At 42.3% G+C, this 16,073-nt stretch overlaps 1 protein-coding gene across 3 annotated transcripts in view; it reads right to left on the bottom strand.

The window, feature by feature from the left end:
* Nucleotides 1–1,914: 1,914 nt before the first annotated feature.
* LOC113010567 (polyamine-transporting ATPase 13A3-like) overlaps nucleotides 1,915–16,073 on the bottom strand; it is a 28,862-nt gene continuing 14,703 nt past the window's right edge. Inside the window, exons 11-33 of one of the 3 annotated variants that reach the window (XM_026149684.2) lie at nucleotides 14,247–14,414; nucleotides 13,974–14,131; nucleotides 13,712–13,900; nucleotides 12,840–12,901; nucleotides 11,323–11,473; nucleotides 11,048–11,170; nucleotides 10,941–10,958; nucleotides 10,549–10,726; nucleotides 10,268–10,388; nucleotides 9,501–9,625; nucleotides 9,243–9,406; nucleotides 6,313–6,441; nucleotides 6,138–6,217; nucleotides 6,019–6,061; nucleotides 5,463–5,572; nucleotides 5,263–5,359; nucleotides 4,856–4,928; nucleotides 4,574–4,751; nucleotides 4,065–4,246; nucleotides 3,806–3,894; nucleotides 3,550–3,630; nucleotides 3,197–3,292; nucleotides 1,915–2,567 (exon numbers count right to left, since the gene is read on the bottom strand). In XM_026149684.2, the coding sequence (XP_026005469.1) occupies nucleotides 2,328–2,567; nucleotides 3,197–3,292; nucleotides 3,550–3,630; nucleotides 3,806–3,894; nucleotides 4,065–4,246; nucleotides 4,574–4,751; nucleotides 4,856–4,928; nucleotides 5,263–5,359; nucleotides 5,463–5,572; nucleotides 6,019–6,061; nucleotides 6,138–6,217; nucleotides 6,313–6,441; nucleotides 9,243–9,406; nucleotides 9,501–9,625; nucleotides 10,268–10,388; nucleotides 10,549–10,726; nucleotides 10,941–10,958; nucleotides 11,048–11,170; nucleotides 11,323–11,473; nucleotides 12,840–12,901; nucleotides 13,712–13,900; nucleotides 13,974–14,131; nucleotides 14,247–14,414 (2,855 nt within the window). In that variant the 3' untranslated portion in view covers nucleotides 1,915–2,327. The remainder of the gene's footprint in view (nucleotides 2,568–3,196; nucleotides 3,293–3,549; nucleotides 3,631–3,805; nucleotides 3,895–4,064; nucleotides 4,247–4,573; nucleotides 4,752–4,855; nucleotides 4,929–5,262; nucleotides 5,360–5,462; nucleotides 5,573–6,018; nucleotides 6,062–6,137; nucleotides 6,218–6,312; nucleotides 6,442–9,242; nucleotides 9,407–9,500; nucleotides 9,626–10,267; nucleotides 10,389–10,548; nucleotides 10,727–10,940; nucleotides 10,959–11,047; nucleotides 11,171–11,322; nucleotides 11,474–12,839; nucleotides 12,902–13,711; nucleotides 13,901–13,973; nucleotides 14,132–14,246; nucleotides 14,415–16,073) is intronic. The other 2 variants (XM_026149685.2, XM_026149683.2) reach the window with 2 other exon arrangements.

The following is a 16,073-nucleotide window of genomic DNA, read 5'->3' as shown; positions in this document are numbered from 1 at the left end:
TACCACTCTCCATCTGTTCCTCTACTGATACAAAAGGAATACAGCAGAGAGTACACAAAAACCCATATTGCTTTGTGGAGAGGCAACACTATCCACGAAACTACATCGCAAACACAGACAGAAAGCACGACATCCTGGCTCTGTGGACATCGTGTTTACCGAAAAGATGATCCGCGGGATTCACAGACACACATGAATTCATGATGCCTCCTCATCCTCATCATGAATATTCCCAAAAAGGCTCTTCCCCTGATCTGTGGGAGATTCTTTTCTCTTTTTTTTTGGTACAAGCGAGGACCCCCTTCTCTCATTCACAGTCTCCTCTAAATCCACCCATTCACTGCCTATAGGCCCTGATCTCCACATGAAATGATACCCCTCTTTCTCCTCCACTCTGGCGCCTTTAAGCACCCATATGCCAGGCAGCGAGGAGGCTGGGAAAGCCCATAATTGATCAGTAAGTCTAGGCTGAAAAAGTGTGACCAAGGTCAGCCCCCCACGAAGCACGCAAGAGTGGCTTCAGATACAGATTTATTGCAAACTGAAATGGAAGTTCTGCAGAGCAAACACAAAACATTTTTTTTTTTGCATGATCCAGATAAGAAAGAAAGCACAAACATGTTACAGTTTCTGTTAAAAATGTTCTGTTTTGCATTAAGAAAGAACATTTCATCACATAATTTAAAATTACATTTTAAAACTGCTTAAAATATATATATTTGTTTACAAAATTAGACATTAAAATTAGCTGTTAAAACATTTTATAGCAGCAAGTGTTTTAATGATTGGGTTTGATTAATTAATCAAAACATTATTATTCTTCAGTACCTTTGTGATGTTAAATGGTGAAATGCGCAATAAAAAGAATTTCAACTGATATTTTTCTGCTTTTCACTTCCACAGGAAGAAATTCAGGCAAAGCAACTAAAAAAAAGAAAAAAAAAAGACTAAGAATCCAACAGTGGAATGTTTTCTGCCTCAGAAATCGGAAAGTACCATTTACGCCCATGAACAGGCGTTAAATCTCTCACGTTTCTTTGAAAGTTTCTTTGAATTTGTACAGCTTTGAAGTTCTACCAGCAGCAATGTAACTGAATGATAAAAACAGCAGGAGGGCAGTGTATCCATGTGATAGAGCTGATCTTTTGTTCAGTGTCAGACTTTCAGATATTTCAAAGAGTGGGGCATAATGAAAAAACTCAAAACAATGGAAAGATTAATCTGACCATTCCCAGTGTCTAGTGTCCAGAGCAGTACTTGATTTTCTTTTAAGCTACTAACGGTTGGCACTACAAGACAATACCAGTACCATGCCTGCACAGCAACCAGCAATTAATATTAGCTTAACACCAAGTGTAGCAACAAGAGGGAATGCCTATTAGAGCCTAGCTTTGCACAGAGACAGGATGCCCAACAAAAAAATGCCACCATGTGAGTCCATAGTGGGCAGATTTGAGTGAACTGTGCTGTGTGGGCAGGAAAAACCACACATGCATGTTTTGAGCTTCCTTAAAGAAAGCCTAAGTGCAGCCCATAGCAGTTTTCCCTTTTGGGTCTCCATAAGGGTCTTCTCTGGTAACACATAGCCCATATAAAACTCTGGTAGTTCAAAGGCAAAATTGCAATGGCTGGATGTTGTTGATATGGAATGGACTTCAGGAAAGTCGTGTAAAAATCTGCCAAATTAAATATGAGCAGCTGCCTGTTGTGGTGACCCCCTAAGTAGTTTGTTGTTTTTTGTTTGAGTGACATTCTGGTCCACTCTTCACTCCAGTTTGATGCATGTGAGGTGGAAAATATGTACTCAATGAGCTATAATTATATCATATCTCAGTATCTGATAGAGCACATAGGGGCCCAGTTTTGCAGCCTACCTTGGGACTCACACGAAATGCATGGCTTAAACCTGCACTGTCAGGTACAGTTAGGCCCCAGTGGGGCAGCCAGTACTATGTGCAGAGAGGAACCAACTGTGTGGCCCATTACAGGCCTGCAGTGAGTAAGCCCACACTCTGCTCTACAGTTCGGGGCCCCGATGCGTCCTACATTTCATACTGGTTCTCAGACACTGTGGCCCATGTGACTGCCCACAGTAACCCCTCATGGGGCCCAAGGTAGCATGTTTGCTAAGGTAGCTATTCCCCCCAGTTTCCAGGCTTGGTGCTAGGCTAAATTTAATGAGACATTGAACATTGACCGAGAAAACAAATAATGCCAAGCTTTTCCTTTAATAATCCTCTGGCTCACGTTTCAGTAGCGAGATACGACAGTACGGCTACGATAGAAGTACAGGGTGTTTGCCCATTTTGAGGAGGTGAATTAAACCATCATACAAGCTTTAGGGAAGCTTCAGGTTTAGCCTGTGTTGAGTTTTGGTTGGCAGTCACATTGAGGTCAGAGATGCTGGATTTTAGGTCACTGGCATAGGTGACAGCGGAGGGTTGGGGGGGCCACTCACTGCCTTCCTGCAGCTCCAGAGCCAGCTGCATATACAGCGCCCTTGGTGCCTTGTGTCTCCGACAGAACAACCAGGAGAGGACGGACGAAGCCCAGCGGTCATTGGCCACCTGAACATGTAAGGTGGAAAATATGGTAAATGGTAAATGGCCTGCATTTGTATAGCGCTTTTCTAGTCCATAGGACCCCAAAGCGCTTTACACTACATTCAGTCATTCACCCATTCACACACACACATTCACACACACATTCACACACTGGTGATGGCAAGCTACATTGTAGCCACAGCTGCCCTGGGGCACACTGACAGAGGCGAGGCTGCCGGACACAGGCGCCACCGGGCCCTCTGACCACCACCATCTCCAATGCGTCATTTTCTGTCACTTTTTTGTGAATTTATGGATTTAATCATGGATTAAAATTGTTGTTTTTGGCTGTTTGAATATTACCAACACTCCCAGCCCCATATTTATGTATCTAAGCCTACAATGGCCCCAATAAGACATTATAACCATTGGTGACTGAAAAAAAGAGCTTGAAGCTGATGGGTTCATAGAATGAGCTAGACTTGGTCATTCATGACCTGCTCAATGGTGTAAATGTTAACTTTTTTTTGGCTATGTAATCCGTGTTATTGTTGTAAAATGAGAAGAAAAAAAGCAGGAGAATCGAGGTTAAGGATAACATGCTACTGTCTACACAGTGAAAGAACAGAAAGTGTAGTGAAAAGCTTCCCAACCTGCGGCGTGTGAGCAGAGGAGGACTCTGCGGGGCGACTTGCCCTGTGATTGCCTCTGAAAACTAGCCTCCACAAGATGATGTCAAGGATCAAAATCTATGGAAGATTTCAGGAACTTGAGAATCAGCTGATTATGAAAATCAGAAAGTCGAAAACATCTTAAATGGAGAAAAAAATGATTCACTGATTTCATTACTTAGCAGTGATGCACCACCGACACTTACTCGGTAAGAAAGAAAGCAAGAAATCACATGCAAAATAAACTAAATTAAAGCATGCAAATCACAGTTTGCAATTTTAAAAGGAGCTCAATCACAGCAAGCAGGCAGGGTGTGGTGGTTTCTGAGCCGTACCTCCAACAAGAAAGAAGCAGCCGCATTCCCGATCATAATGATCACCAGAGTGACACGCCAGTCATGGGGAACACACACGATCTGGGGAGGCAGGAGAGGATGGAGAGCGGTGAGTGCGGCACCTCTGAGCCAATGCAACATCTCAGATATTCACGCTTTTGCGCAGATGTTTCTCTTTTTCGGTCCCAACACGAGGCAACTTAAAGCCTGTGGTGTGACAGTAACACGCGGAGAAAATGAGAGAAACAACGTTTACCTGCAGGAAGTTGTCAACAGCAGGGAAGGGATGCAGCATGATGAGGAGGAGAAAAGTGTACAGACCGATGCAGGTCAGCATGAACAGCCCTCGTGGAAGAAAAGTTACAATCTTTATCAATTTATATGTGGGATACGGGGAAATTCCTAAGTTGTGACTGTTTTTACACTCCTTTTCTGTCTTTTTAAAGCTTAAAAGTGTATTTGTGTTTCCTTAAAATTTGAAACACGCATCGCTGAGAAAACAGTCTTAGCCTTACAGTTCTTGTAGCTTGGTTGTCTGAAGGGTTTTCCCTTGGAAAAAACGATCGCCACAGCTATATACTGGAAGGTGGAGATGTAGAAGAGGGACGTGTTCTCATAGTTCCTGATGTTTTTATGGTTTTGAGGATCAGTTACGTTAACTCCGAGAGAGAAGATGGACCTGGAAACATTACAAGCGCTGCAGGAAAAGAGAAAAATGCAGAAAATGAGGACAAATGTCTCCTTTTACAAACAAAGAATGCAAAAATCAAACACGATAAAGGCAAGTGAAAAGCAAACGTTTCAAACGTCTCTGTTCCTTTACTGATATTAAACAGCACGCCGCCAACTTGAGCAGTAAATAAAGAGCTTCACATAACAACTGTTAGAGAAATCGGTTTATGTTTAGTGTGTCTGAAAGAAATATTGGGCAGATTTTTTCTTTTTAAGCACGTGCCATCACCACATTAATAATCCTAACAGACCACAGATATGTTAAAAAAATAAATAAATCTACATCACTCACTCTGACTCAGGCGTCCATGTCTCGTACCAGCTCTGCTGTCGTACCAGGAGAAAAGCCAGGACCTGGAAGACCAGGCAGGTGAGGATCTGGGTCAGGACTGAGCAGAGGAGCTGGCCTGAGATCAGACTGGACGGCGGGCGACGCCACACCAGCTCCTTCCAGGCTGGGTTCAGACTCACTGACAGAGAGGATATAGTCATTAGAGAGCTGTTTGTTTTAAACACCGACTGGAAAAAAAATATTTTTTTTAAAAAAATTGGTGATCGTCGCCACGCTGCTCACTTGTAAAGGCAATGGTGAGAATGATGATGAGGTCAATGAAGAGAAACTGGAAGTCTCCCAAGTTGCTGAGAACCTAAAGTATCAAAAGATCACACAGCGACAAATTAATGGCTCTATAATCTCAGCTGACACTCGCTGACTTTAGAGCTAACCTACATTCCTGTGTCACACTGTGTCATTGTCATCCTTTTCCCAGCAGCGGCGCGTCACTTTGCTGTCACGTTCCTTTGTTTCACCTAAACTTCTTTTTAAAGACGCAACTTGTGGGAACCGTATCAAAGTTTGATATGGTATACATTCCTATTTGGGACCCTTCCCCCCATTTTATTCATGGTGTCTCAAATGACACAATGTTTTCCCAGCAGGTGACAAAGAGAAAAAATTTGGAAGGACAAATATCTATTCACCGAGTAGAGCAGGATGACACTGATGAACTGGATGATGCTGTAGAGAGCCATGAACTTAAACACGCAGAACGATGTTATGAGGGCGGCCCGTCCCTCCCTTTAGAAGGAAACACAGGATTTAGAGTTCAAATCAAAGCTGTTCTCAGCTGAAGATGCTCTCGGAGTGTGAATAAAGCTGTGAGATACATTTACTCCTTTACCTGATTAGGTTGGGGACGCAGGAGATGTTTGAGGTAGAGGAGGTGAAGGGTGACGCAACTGACGCCTCCAGCTCTGACAGAGAAATCCCGCTGTGAGCTCTCTTCAGCGCCTGAGAGGGAGAGAGGACTAAATTAATATAACTCACTTTGGGTTTGAGTAACGCTGCAAAACCAGAGGTAAAACACTCAGTTTGATAAGAGTAACTTATTCATCAATACATCAAATAGATCAATTACTGTTTGTCAGTACATAAAATATTTAAGGAAACTACAGCTGTGGGCACCGAGGGAACAGAGGAAAAAAAACAAAAACACCACAAAGTCAAAAGGAACCATGACTGCAAGTAAAATGTAAACCTACATAAATGCTTTTAAAGCATGCATACATGTGGTTTACTTTACACTTAGTCCAAGTATGTGATATGCAGGTTGCTTTATACCACCTGTAGCCTCTTGTTCAGCTTTAAGAGGCTACAGTGTTTCAGTTTGTTTTTGCAAAAAAGCATAAGAGACGATGAAAAATATCATTTTTATTATAAAGCTGACTCAGACTTACTCCACAGTCATTAGCACCATCACCACACATCCCAACGGTGTAACTGGAAGATAAATAAAACACGTGAAGACACATGAAACGGATTAAACGCAAAACCACAAAACAGAGGAGCGACTCACTCCATGCTCTGCAGGACTTCCACCAGCTGAGTCTTCTGGTCTGGAGCCATGCGAGCAAACACGGTGGCTCTCAGCACAAGCTGCAGTGCCACCATGAGGGGAAAAGGAGAATTACACAGCTTTACATATGTTCAAAGCTAACGTGGACCAAGTAACAGACAAAGAGTACGTGTACCTTCTTGACCAGCTGGGGAAAGTATTCAATAATGACAGCGAAGGCCTTGCCGCTTACAGCGAAGTGATAACTTTGCTCCTGAGAAACCTCCCCATCCCAGGTCCCTTCATCCAGCTCGATCTCCACAATCTGAAGGAGTAAAGATGAGCCAGTCATACCATGGTACTATTTTATGTGGAGAATAAAATATCAGATTTAAGCCAAACAAACCTTTTTACTCCCCCCCTTTTTTTTTTTTTTTTTTTACCTAAAGTGATTCATGCAACTGAACGACTGAAAAATATATAAATGTATAAAACGAGCTCTGCACTGACAAATGCTTCAGTTCTTGCATTCTATATGAACTCAAAGGCAAAAATACTGTAAAAGTAAAGAGATGCCTCAACATGTAGGTGTCAAACCTACTGCAAACAGCAGAGTGGTTGAACAGGATTTGGAACAGTATTTAAAAACCAGCCTTAACAAGAGAAGGTAAATCATCTGTCCAGGCATGTGTTGTTTTCCTTGAATTATAGTACCATGAAAGTGTCTCGACACACACGTCAACGCTTTTAATGGTTGCTTCCAAGGAGCCAGACCTTCCTGTAATATTCGTATCTTGAGGCACTTTGTTACCAACAGCCTGTCACAAAAACACATTTGTTCCCATTTCTTGTGTTCAATCTATGAAAAATACCAACGAAAACACAGTTTGACAGGCGTAAAATTGTATTTTTGCACTAACCAAAAATGAATGCCAAAGAGCTAATAGCTGAAAGCTTTTAATGTCTCAGAATGGTGTGCAGTGTGTCCCTAAAACAGGGGTGTCAACATAAGGCCTGGGGGCCAGAATCAGCCCAGCAAAGCCTTCAGCCGGCCCTCTGGAAGGCTTTGGAAAAGTAGTTAAGTTAAGGATAAAAAGATACTTTCCTACTATATAAATGTGTTAAAAACTTAAAACTTAACTTATATTAAAATATCTAAAATACATTATATATAAATACATACATTTTGTCACATTATAGCCACAAACATGAATCAGTTTTATTGGAATTCCACGTGAAAGACCAACACAAAGTGGTGTACATGTGAGAAGTGGAGCGAAAATCATACATGATACCAAACATTTTTTACAAATAAATAACTCAAAAGTGGGGTGTGTGTAATTATTCAGCCCCCTGAGTCAATGCTTTGTAGAACCACCTTTTGCTGCAATTACAGCTGCCTGTCTTTTAGGGTCGGTCTCTACCAGCTTTGACTCGGCCATTCTAACACATGGATATGTTTTGTTTTAAAACAAACCATTGTTGCCCTGACTTTATGTTTAGGGTCGTTGTCCTGCTGGAAGGTGAACCTCCACCCCAGTCTCAAGTCTTTTGCAGACTCCAAGAGGTTTTCTTCCAAGATTGCCCTGTATTTGGCTCCATCCATCTTCCCATCAACTTCCCTGTCCCTGCTGAAGAGAAGCACCCCCAGAGCATGATGCTGCCACCACCATATTTGACAGTGGGGATGGTGTGTTCAGAGTGATGTGCAGTGTTAGTTTTCCGCCACACATAGCATTTTGCATTTTGGCCAAAAAGTTCCATTTTGGTCTCATCTGACCAGAGCACCTTCTTCCACATGTTTGCTGTGTCCCCCACATGGCTTGTGGCAAACTGCAAACAGGACTTCTTATGGGTTTCTGTTAACAATGGCTTTCTTCTTGCCAATCTTCCATAAAGGCCAACTTTGTGCAGTGCACGACTAATAGTTGTCCTATGGACAGATTCCCCCACCTGAGCTGTAGATCTCTGCAGCTCGTCCAGAGTCACCATGGGCCTCTTGGCTGCATTTCTGATCAGCGCTCTCCTTGTTCAGCCTGTGAGTTTAGGTGGACGGCCTTGTCTTGGTAGGTTTACAGTTGTGCCATACTCCTTCCATTTCTGAATGATCGCTTGAACAGTGCTCCGTGGGATGTTCAAGGCTTGGGAAATCTCTTTGTAGCCTAAGCCTGCTTTAAATTTCTCAATAACTTTATCCCTGACCTGTCTGGTGTCTAAATCCAATTGAGAATCTGTGGCAAGATCTGAAAACTACTGTTCACAAACGCTGAAGAATGGGCAAGGACTTCAGTCTCTAGATGTGCAAAGCTGGTAGAGACATACCCTAAAAGAAGACTGGCAGCTGTAATTGCAGCAAAAGGTGGTTCTACAAAGTATTGACTCAGGGGGCTGAATAATTACGCACACCCCACTTTTCAGTTATTTATTTGTAAAAAATGTTTGGTATCATGTATGATTTTCGCTCCACTTCTCACATGTACACCACTTTGTGTTGGTCTTTCACGTGGAATTCCAATAAAACTGATTCATGTTTGTGGCTGTAATGTGACAAAATGTGGAAAAGTTCAAGGGGGCCGAATACTTTTGCAAGCAGCTGTCTTTACACAGACAGAAAGGGCAGTTTTACTGGTCTAGACCACATAAGATGGGCTATATGTAAATGAGTTTGATATTCCTGCCTTAAGATTTGAGGAAAGAGAAGAAGAAATAGCAGACCATTAAAAATAAACAGTATCTGAAAGTCATGTCTGAGAAACAACAGCACAGAGCTGACACAGAATCTGAGAGATAAATATGGGCCTTCAGTTGATCCATCCACTGTTCACTGAAGCCTCATCAGAAATGGTCTCAGTGGAAGGGTGACTGTCAAGAAGCCATTCTTAAGGGAAACAAAGAGAAAAGGCTGAGGTATGAAAATTACACAAGAACTGGACTGAAAATCAGTGTCAACATATCTGATGGAGAGATCATTCAAACTTTAATGAAGCAGAGAAAGGAACAAAAGGCAGTCAACATCCAACGAAGAGCTCTGGAACATCCTTCAAGAAGTCTGGAGAACTACAAGGGCTGGCTCAAACCTTCTTCCCAGTACCGTCCACTAACCGGGGATTACTCGGTGGTTCTTACCTCGTTGTCCTTAACAGCCTGAGCTTGGTTTTCAGTGTAATGCCACGTGATACTCGCAGGCTGGAAATCTTTGGGAGGCCCAGCATCTGCTATTATGACCTTCTCGCATGGACGGACCATTCCACAGTCTCGAGCCACCGATATGGCCGTCAACATATTGTCGCCTATCAGAAGATACAGAGGAGAGGAGGGAAATGAGAGGCACAAACATTTGAATTTGCGTCGCAAATAAAAGACAAATTGACTGAGCTGCATTACCCGTGACCATCAATGTGCGTATGTTGGCTCGCTGTAATTCACATAAAACACCAGCAGTCTCTGGTTTGATTTTGTTCTGCATAATGATCAGACCGAGGAACTCCATGTTGGTCTCTATTACGTCCCTATGAGAGAAAAATCATAGACTTCTATAAATTGTGCTGCCATTTTTTAAGGAATCCACAAAAAGTCACATTTAGAGAAAAACAGATATCAGGATGAATCTGGGACACACGGTGACTTCTGACTTTTAGACATCATAAATCTGAGGTTATTGCTGCATCAAAGCAGTTTAAGAGCTCAGCTCACTTACATAACATTCTTCCTGTTTTTAAGTTTAGTTAATGATTTCCTACTTTTATCACACTGACCCCAAACACCCGGAAACAAACACTAATATGCTGCTGTACAGCGAGCACGTCTTTGAGCATAGAGTCACTTAATAAATCATTCATATTGCAGTCACCTCAAACAGTTTTGTGCCTTTTGGCAGCACGACATTGTGGCAGATGACAAAACTGCTAGTCATTTCAAATACTTCCAATATAAAAGCTCTCAAACAAGCCTTCCTCCTCATGTTTCACTTAGCAAGGACATTTTCTGCCCTGCAATAGAAGGACTTTGAGCTAAGTTACTCTAAGAGCAGCTTCGAGCTTCTAAAAGCGTCATCAGCAAGATGAGAAACCACATTACAAGCATTTTCTTCAGGGTGGGAGTATCCACATGCACTGTGGGCAGTATTATCTGAGGATACGGGCGTACAGTACCTGCTGAGGCTCTGGACTTTGTGCCAGGAGAGTTTGGACTCTAGCTGACGATGTGCCAGGGCAATAACCCTGAAGCCCTGCCTGGTGTAGGCCTCCAGAGTCTCTGTGAACGTCTGTGGGACTAAACAGAAGGTCAGAGCTATGTTGGTGTGACCTTATTATATAACATGAGACAAGATAAGAAATGATTTTGTGGGACAGGGAGGACATATTTTATTCATTTGTATTTCTTTACAGCAAAGTCAAATTAAAAGGGAGGAAATAACCATCCCATGTCTGACTTGTGTGCTGTCTGCAGAGGCTGGCCACCACCTCCGGTGCCCCTTTTAAGAAGGCGTCCATGTGTTTTGCCCCAAGCCTCCTGACCACCACACTCATCCTCTGCAGCGCCGAGGAGAAGGGGAACTGACGCACAATGCCCATCTCACAGGCCTGAGGAGCAAAAGTCACATGTTTGAACTGGGGGGGGAAAAAAAAAAAAAAATTGCTCCGATTCTAAAAATGTGTTGATTTATTCTCTTCATAACAAGTGATTCAAAGACAGTTTGACAGCTGCTTCCAGGCTTCATGCTAGGCTATAATTTTCAGTTAGCTACGTCAGATTTACAAGATTTAACACTGAGTAACAAAGTGAATACAAAAACATTGATGTTTTCATGAAGTGGCAACTTACAGATAATTCAGAAAGCTCCTGAAAAAGAAAAAAAAACAAAATGTGTCATATTAGGAAAATCCGGCATTGATTTATAGTCATCAATGAACATACGGAGGTCACGGTACCATGCTCTGAGGTAGTGGATTGCTCTGATGGGCTTCAGGGGCGATGTGCTTTGGAGGGCGTACAACTGTGGGCATTATGGGATTGTGGAGCGCGGTTTCTTCCTCTGTGGGTTCTTCTAGGATCTAAAACAAAAACATCACCTTTCTGCCTTGAATCACTGAGTCAAGGCTGCTGTAAATAAAGGTATTTTTTTTTTCCTGGAGCTTGGAGCTGGAGATTTCACTTACAGGCTATCAGTAACTAACCACGCTAAACACTCAAAATCTCTGCTTACCCAGCCTGTAGCGCTGAACATCTTGAGGTCCAAAGGGTCTCCAGAGAGCTCTCCTTCTATTTTGGTCAGTGAGTGGCAGGTTGCCATGCAGGCCACGAATGTAGTGTTTACAAGACTGACTTTAGCAGCCTCAGACTCAGGTGAACAAAAGCTGCAGTGAAGAGAGAAGGTCTGACTCAACGACTCGATTCTTTGTAGGTGCGAAAGAAGCAAATCGTGACTCTATATAACTCTGTGTGAAAACAACACAAAGTTTCTGTGACATTTCCAAATCTGTTAATAGAAGCCCTGATAGTAAAGGTCTAAATTTCTCTGTCCAGTGTTTCATAGAGGCAAAGTTAAAGACTGTACATAAAAGATGGAACTATTGGTTCACAGGCTACTAATGTAAGCGCGGACGTTGTTTGGTTGGTTTTCTGAAATCAGAAGAAATTAGCATCGAGTGGATTCAACCGAGAAACAGTCCTCAGGATGTTTACTGTAGCAACATGTTAGCCACACCCTAAAGCATACGCGGCTTTACTCCAAAGAAAGATTTTCTAAAAAAAAAAAACAAAAACAAAAAAACAAAAAAAAACAAAAAAAAAAACAGACTTTTTATATATTTAACAAGATTTAAAATAATTGACTTTGCCCATAAACTCATCAACAAAAGATTTAGCAAGGTCAAAATCAAAAGTGAGTACGACTGTCACGACTGTGAGTACGAAAGCCTCAGACTTTCACGATCAGATACGCCCTCTGCTTGCCATCTACTATGTACAGTTTGGGGTGATCGTGGCTCAAGAGTTGGGCATTCGCCTTGTAATTGAAAGGTTGCCGGTTTGAGCCCCGGCTTGGACAGTCTCGGTCGTTGTGTCCTTGGGCAAGACACTTCACCCGTTGCCTACTGGTGGTGGTCAGAGGGCCCGGTGGCGCCAGTGTCCGCCAGCCTCGCCTCTGTCAGTGCGCCCCAGGGCAGCTGTGGCTACAATGTAGCTTGCCATCACCAGTGTGTGAATGGGTGGGTGACTGGATGTGTAAAGCACTTTGGGGTCCTTAGGGACTAGTAAAGCGCTATATAAATACAGGCCATTTACCATTTTACAGTCTATGACCAAAGAAGACACAATTACTTTTCCTTCAGATGTGTCAGGACAAAATTATTAGAGAAACTGTTAGCGGACAGCAGTAAAATACAGATGCATTCTTTGTTATTCAATAAATCAACAAGCCGCTAAATGAAGCATTTTAAAGCTATGATGCAGTGATGCAATACCGTTTTGTATGTGCCGTCTTTATTTTGAGAGAACTTTACAGAGACTAGACAGTAAAGCATGGATGGAGTGGGGGGGAGCAATATGCAGGAAATGACTGAGGGGCAAGTTGAACTAAGGCACCTGCAGTTGCCTTTGGCATATTTGCTACTTGCACAAAGAGGTGAGCTATAGCAGTTCCTATTTGTTTCTGGTTATACTCGGAGATCTGATCTTAATATGCACACGAATGGCAATAAACCCAAAGTTGCCACTTCCTACCTGCCATCCTCAGCCCTGTGAATGGCCCACAGGTCCAAACCGTCCTCGGTCAGAGTACCAGTCTGAGGGAAAACAAAAACTGCACATTATTACGAAGCTACCAACTCAGGCCTCGTACATCTCATCAGCAAGAGCAGGAAATCAATCTGAACAGCCCATAATTCTAGACAGTGGAACGGAACAAGACTAAGCAGCTTCCTCAAAGGACAAAACAAGGACAAAGATGTGACCCAGCATGTCTGTGTGGAAGCATTTAGCTGTTTAGTACATAATCTTTCTACCAACTGAGGTCAGTGTTAAAAATAAATAAATAAAACCAACAACAACAACAACCTTTAGCTCCTTTACAACCAAACAAACTATGAATAAAGTCTGTGTCTTTTTATTTTCAGAACTGATGAATTTGTTCCTTCTCTTAATGAATTATACAATCTAGAAAATGTTGGAAAATGCCTGGAAAAACAGACTTCACTGAATAATGAATCAAATTTATCAACTTTGAATGCTTTTCTCAAACTAACAACATTACAACCCGTTTCTCATTGTGCTCACTGGGTGCTCGTGATAACAAAAGGAAAATTACATGTCAAGCACAGCCTGCTTAGATACGTCTAAGTCCTTATAAACTTGTACAGCATCACTCTTTTGAGTGCATAAAGCTCGGTGCTATGAACAAACAGCATATTTGCACGACCACAGCTCTGCCTCGAGACATTTACGGTCATTAAATCATGCACTCACTCTCAAAAAAAGAACTTGTGCTTGAACTGGAAGTGGGTTTGAATGTGTTGAAAACCAATTTCCATGCATTTTGTCTGAGGACTGATTTCTGAGCTACTTCAGATCCTCAGCTTCTACATTTTCTAACTCACCTTGTCAAAGCAAACCACGTTAAGCTGACCGCACATGTTGATCCTCTGCGGACTGATGCAGAAGATGCCGACGCGCTTCAGACGCCGCTGTGCGTAAACGATGCCGGCCGTCATGGCGGCCGGTAAGGCCGGGGGCACGGTAATGGTCACGATGTCCAGAGATTCAATAATGATGGTTTTAGCTGGGACCTGGAGAGAACAGACAGCAACTGTGATTCAGCTCACTGAAGACCTTCATAAGCCTCTTAAAGAGCAGTAATACCTTGTTCATGATGCTCAGGACGATGGTATAGATGAAGCCGATGCCTGCCACCCCAACAAGACACAACAGGAACAGGTATGCGTCGTGGTACAGCTTGAAGTCAGTGGGTTTAGGGTAAAGAATAGAACGCACAAGTTGGCCTTTCTCTGTGCTAAAGCCTGTGGAGACACACAAGTAATACTCTCTGATTATTTTCTTCCTTTTGAGGGTGCTCAGTCTAAAGCAGAAGCTAAACCACCACAGTGGGTCCCAGTCCGTCTCTCTCCAGTTTACCTGTTCTCACCACAACAGCTTTCACCAGTTCTCCGGTGTAGAAGCGGGTCTGGATGACGTGGGTACCACAGTAGAGGGTGTGTTTTTTATGCTCATCTATATTGTAGCTCCTGGCTCCTTCCTCGCCAGCACTGGGCAGACTGGTCTTGGTGACTGGCACACTCTCTCCTAAAAGAGATTTTTTTATAATCAAAAGAAAATATCAAAAAGAACAGATGCAGAAATGAAGACCAGAACACCAGAATGGCTTTTACTGAAATATTGCAGAAGAATCCCAGCAAAATATTTATTTAATTAACCACCAGGGCATCACATATTGTGACCTACAGGAGGGGAAAAAACAAATGGTGCCAAAAACCATGGCTACCAGGACATCACAATATGTGGACAGGATCCAGCTTTCAACATACAGTCACGTGAAAAACAAAGTCTGCATTTCACCTTGTCTGGTGCATATCAGCACAGAGAGCTCAAACAAACTGTCAACCACGGCGGTAGAGGCGTGATGATTCGGGTTTGTTTTACATCCACACGACCTGGCACCCTGCAGTTATTGAGTCGACCATAAACTCGTGATAAGTCAAATGTGATGTCATCTGTCTAACAACTAGTCATTGAACAGGACAACGATCCCAAACACAGCAGCAAATCTGCATCAAGATGTCTTAAAAAGAAGAGAATTGGGGTGTTGCGAATGCCTTGGCAAAGTCCAGACCGCAAACTTACTGAAATGCTGCGGCAGGACTTTAACAGGAGAACTGTGCATATCTCGATGCCCAAAAACGTTAAAAAGCTAAACACTGTGAAATAAGTGGCCCAAAATCCCCCATAATGATGTAAGACACACGTGTCATACATAAGTTATTGCTGCCAAAAGTGGTTCTACAGGCTAATGAATCATAGTGTATTCTTAGTTTTTCAAAGGACCGTTTACAGTCATGTGAAAAACGTTCTTCACATGACTGTACTTAATTACATGGGATATTTACTTATGACAAATAGTCATAAAACAAAAACAACACCTAGCAATACAACGAGGCAGACATAAATAAAAGGAACAAACGTCAAATATAAAAATTCTATGATGTAAAAAATGTTATTATCAGATGATAGGCAAACAGATGACTTTTAAAATGAGAACACTAGAGATGCAGAAAATAAAACATCTCAGAGCTCGCATCATTCCCATTCACATATAGGCAGGCTTCAGCGTCCACCTGGCTTCAAGTCACCTCGCTGGACAGCTTTGGAAAATGTGAAGAAGGAAGGCATTTTGAACTTTTGTAATTTTTCCAAACCATGAATCGTAGCGCTAATTAAAGACTGGACGATGCTTTTAGTTTACTCACTGGTTGGGGTGGAAAAAGTCCAATTTCAAAGTATATTAGCGTGTTTTCCTTTAGTTGGTAAACAATAATGTGCAAATGTTAGAAGATGCTTGCCTTGGATCCAGGTACATCTGGGTCCATGTTTTCAGGACGAGCTTCTACGTTCTAATGTGACTACTGCAAAGCCCCGCCCACATGCTCTTAAAAACCTCCTGTTTGTGAACGCCAGCCAATCAGAGTAAAATTATCTTAAACTGAGCAAAGTGTGAGGTGCCTTAACAGCTTTCTAACTGAGAGCAAAAGGTCAGAGAAGGATATGATGTCCAAATCTATGGATTCATTCAAGGAAAGCAGATGAACTTTGCATAAGTTCGAGCCTGCTGAACTTGTTTTAAAGGACCAGTGATGATACAATAAAGTAATGTATGACAATGTGGGCAAAAAAAAAAAAGAAGAAAAAAAAAATGTAATGATGACATAATAGCTCATCAGGTTATTC

The sequence above is a fragment of the Astatotilapia calliptera genome, chromosome 18 (assembly GCF_964374335.1).
Source record: "Astatotilapia calliptera chromosome 18, fAstCal68.1, whole genome shotgun sequence".
Lineage (NCBI taxonomy): Eukaryota > Metazoa > Chordata > Actinopteri > Cichliformes > Cichlidae > Astatotilapia > Astatotilapia calliptera.
The sequence above is the reverse complement of the archived record's forward strand: the minus strand, read 5'-3'. Positions and strand labels throughout refer to the sequence as shown.